The sequence below is a fragment of the Phoxinus phoxinus genome (assembly GCF_949152265.1).
Source record: "Phoxinus phoxinus genome assembly, chromosome: 12".
NCBI lineage: Eukaryota > Metazoa > Chordata > Actinopteri > Cypriniformes > Leuciscidae > Phoxinus > Phoxinus phoxinus.
In genome coordinates, this window is record NC_136887.1 from 35,285,524 (window position 1) to 35,288,495 (window position 2,972).

General features: G+C 53.9%; 1 protein-coding gene across 1 annotated transcript; it reads right to left on the minus strand.

Moving 5' to 3' along the window:
* Positions 1 to 593: 593 nt before the first annotated feature.
* On the minus strand, positions 594 to 2,406 carry LOC307008291 (uncharacterized protein). The gene is made up of 2 exons (XM_079631027.1): positions 737 to 2,406; positions 594 to 631 (listed from the first exon to the last, which is right to left on the minus strand). Exon 1 carries the CDS (start codon positions 1,951 to 1,953, stop codon positions 778 to 780), a length of 1,176 nt encoding a protein of 391 aa, XP_079487153.1. The 5' UTR covers positions 1,954 to 2,406; the 3' UTR covers positions 594 to 631; positions 737 to 777.
* Positions 2,407 to 2,972: the final 566 nt, after the last annotated feature.

The following is a 2,972-nucleotide window of genomic DNA, read 5'->3' on the forward strand; positions in this document are numbered from 1 at the left end:
CGAGATTGAAGCCAAAAATTAATCCTTAATTTTGTAATATTGTAAAACGCTTTTCTGAAGCATACAACCTAGGCGGAGCAATACAGCTCACCCATTGGCTGCTCTGCCAGAAAAGCACAGCCTATGCGAGGCCAGGACGCTGACCAATGAGGACGCTTCGCGCCCTTCTGCGTCACCTCCCGCCCAAACAGGCGTGGCCTAGGCCTATAAATACGAGCATAGCTGTCTAACACGCCGATTTTCGTCAATGAAGCGACGCAGCGTGGACACGCACGGCATGAGACGCAGTACTCGTTCCCTCTCCTAGAGAGAACCGAGGTTACGTTAGTAACCGAGTACGTTCTCTTACGTAGAGTTCTCTCGTACTGCGTCGAAAGAACGCTACGGGAACCCCATGCAAACCGCCGTGCGTGTTCTTGGATCGACACAGACACCTAAGGGCGCGCGCGCCCTGGTATACAAGCGCCTACCCCAAGAAGTATAAGGAGAGCGACTAAAATAGCATCATCCCTTATAGTAGTGCCTCTCAAGGCATAATAGCATATATATGTAAATATAGATATATATGAGGGGTAATAGCATGCTCATGGGACACATTGTCAGTGAGTGATGCTTAAAACATTGAAGTGACCTGGGCCGCAGCGCGGGGCAGGAGCACTTATACATATTAGACATTGAAGTGACCTGGGCCGCAGCGCGGGGCAGGAGCACTTGTACAAATTACCATTGAAGTGACCTGGGCCGCAGTGCGGGGCAGGAACACTTATACATAGTCTTCTAGACCGAGAGCAGTTTAGCCTGCAACGCAGGAACCTCTAGGTTATAGAACCTAATAAATGTAGACGGGGAGGCCCAGCCTGCCGCCATACAGATATCTTGTAACGAGATTCCGCTATACCAAGCCCATGAGGAGGCCATGCCTCTCGTGGAATGTGCTCTGATGCCCAAAGGGCATTCCAAGCCTCCAGATGCGTAGGCTAGCGCAATGGCGTCCACTACCCATCGAGACAGACTCTGTTTCGTTGCGGCTCGTCCCTTGGAGCGCCCGCTGAACGAAACGAAGAGCTGCTCCGTCTGTCGAAAAACAGCGGAGCGGGACACGTAAGCTCTTAATGCCCTGACCGGGCAAAGGGAGCTATTTCCGTCCTCTGAGGCCGGCAGGGCCGACAGGGAGATGACCTGAGCCCTGAACGGTGTGTTGAGGGACTTAGGCACGTACCCATGCTTCGGTTTCAACACGACTATAGAGTCGTTTGGACCGAACTCCATACAAGAAGCTCTCACTGAGAGCGCTTGCAAGTCTCCCACACGCTTCACTGAAGCGAGAGCCAAAAGAAACACGGTCTTGAGAGACAGGTGTTTCATGTCAACTGAGTGAATAGGCTCGAAAGGGGCCCCTTTCATAGCGTTCAACACTGTAGAAAGGTCCCAAACGGGGACTGAAGGAGGCCTTGGAGGGTTTAACCTCCTGGCGCCTCTCAGGAAGCGGACCACCAGGTCGTTCCTGCCTAGTGAACGGCCAAGCGTTGGATTAACGAACGCTGATATGGCAGCCACATAGACTTTGAGCGTGGATGGGGTTCTTCCCTTATCCAATAGCTCTTGCAAGAAGGAGAGAATCTCCGGTTCTCCACACTGAAGTGGTGACAGACCTTGATCTGAACACCATCCAGAGAACACCGACCATTTGGAAGCGTAGAGCCGTCTAGTAGACGGAGCCCTAGCTTGTTCGATCGTGTCTAACACTCCTCTTGGGAGGTTAGCGGGTACCCGTTTATGGCCCATACGTGTAGGGACCAAAGCTCGGGGTGAGGATGCAAAATCGAGCCCTTGGCCTGTGAGAGGAGGTCTCTCCTCACTGGTATCGGCCACGGGGCAGTACTTTTCAGTTGCATCAAAGCTGGGAACCAGGTCTGATTCGTCCAGAATGGAGCAACTAGCAGTACTGAGCATCCGCTCTCCCTGATACGCTCCAGCACTTGAGGCAGGAGTGAGACAGGAGGAAAAGCATAGAGCGGGCGGCGGGGCCAGACTCTGGCCAGCGCGTTCGTGCTCTTCGAAAAGAATTCTGGGCAATGAGCGTTTTCCTGGTTTGCAAACAGGTCTATTTCCGCTCTGCCGAACGTTTTCCACAGCAGACGCACTGTCTGTGTGTGTAGGGACCACTCTCCAGTGGGAACGTTGTTCCGTGAGAGTCTGTCCGGGCCTACGTTCAAGTGGCCTGGCACGTGCATTGCTCTTAACGAGCGCAGGTTGTGCTGGGCCCACACCAGTATGCGTTCCGCTAACCTGAATAGGTTCCGGGATCTCACGCCACCCTGGCGGTTTATGTAGGCTACTACCGACATGTTGTCCGAGCGGACCAGGACGTGGTGTCCTTTTATCCGGGGACAGAAGCGCCTCAGCGCAAAGTCTACTGCCATCATTTCCAGGCAGTTTATGTGCGGTAGTTTGGCTCGCTCTGACCACTGGCCAAAGAGCGGACTGCCGTCGAGCAGTGCTCCCCAGCCTGAGGTGGACGCGTCCGTGGACACCACCTTCAGGCTCGAGGAAGTCCCCAGGCTTACACCTGACCGGTACCAGTCTGACGCTCTCCATGGTGTCAGGGCTGAAATGCATTCCTGAGTGACCTTGAGGCGATAGCGACCGTGTAGCCATGCTCGGCGCGGTACGCGCGCTCTCAACCAGAACTGTAGTGGGCGCATGCGCAGCAGGCCCAACTGCAGCACTGTTGAGGCTGAGGCCATGAGGCCCAGCATTTTCTGAAATCTCCTGAGTGGCACTATGTGGCCGCTGAGGAAGGATTTCGCCATTTGCAGGGTATTTCGCCTGCGCTGTGATGACAGCTGTGCTGTCATAGACAGTGAGTTCAGATCCAGTCCTAAAAAGGAGATCCTTTGACTGGGAAACAGTGAACTTTTCTCCCAATTGACCCTCAGACCTAAGCACTCGAGGTGATCGAGTATTAGTGT

What these genes read in the sequence shown, in the direction of transcription:
- LOC307008291 (XM_079631027.1), bottom strand. Translation starts at nt 1,953, where the DNA reads ATGCTCAGTACTGCTAGTTGCTCCATTCTGGACGAATCAGACCTGGTT.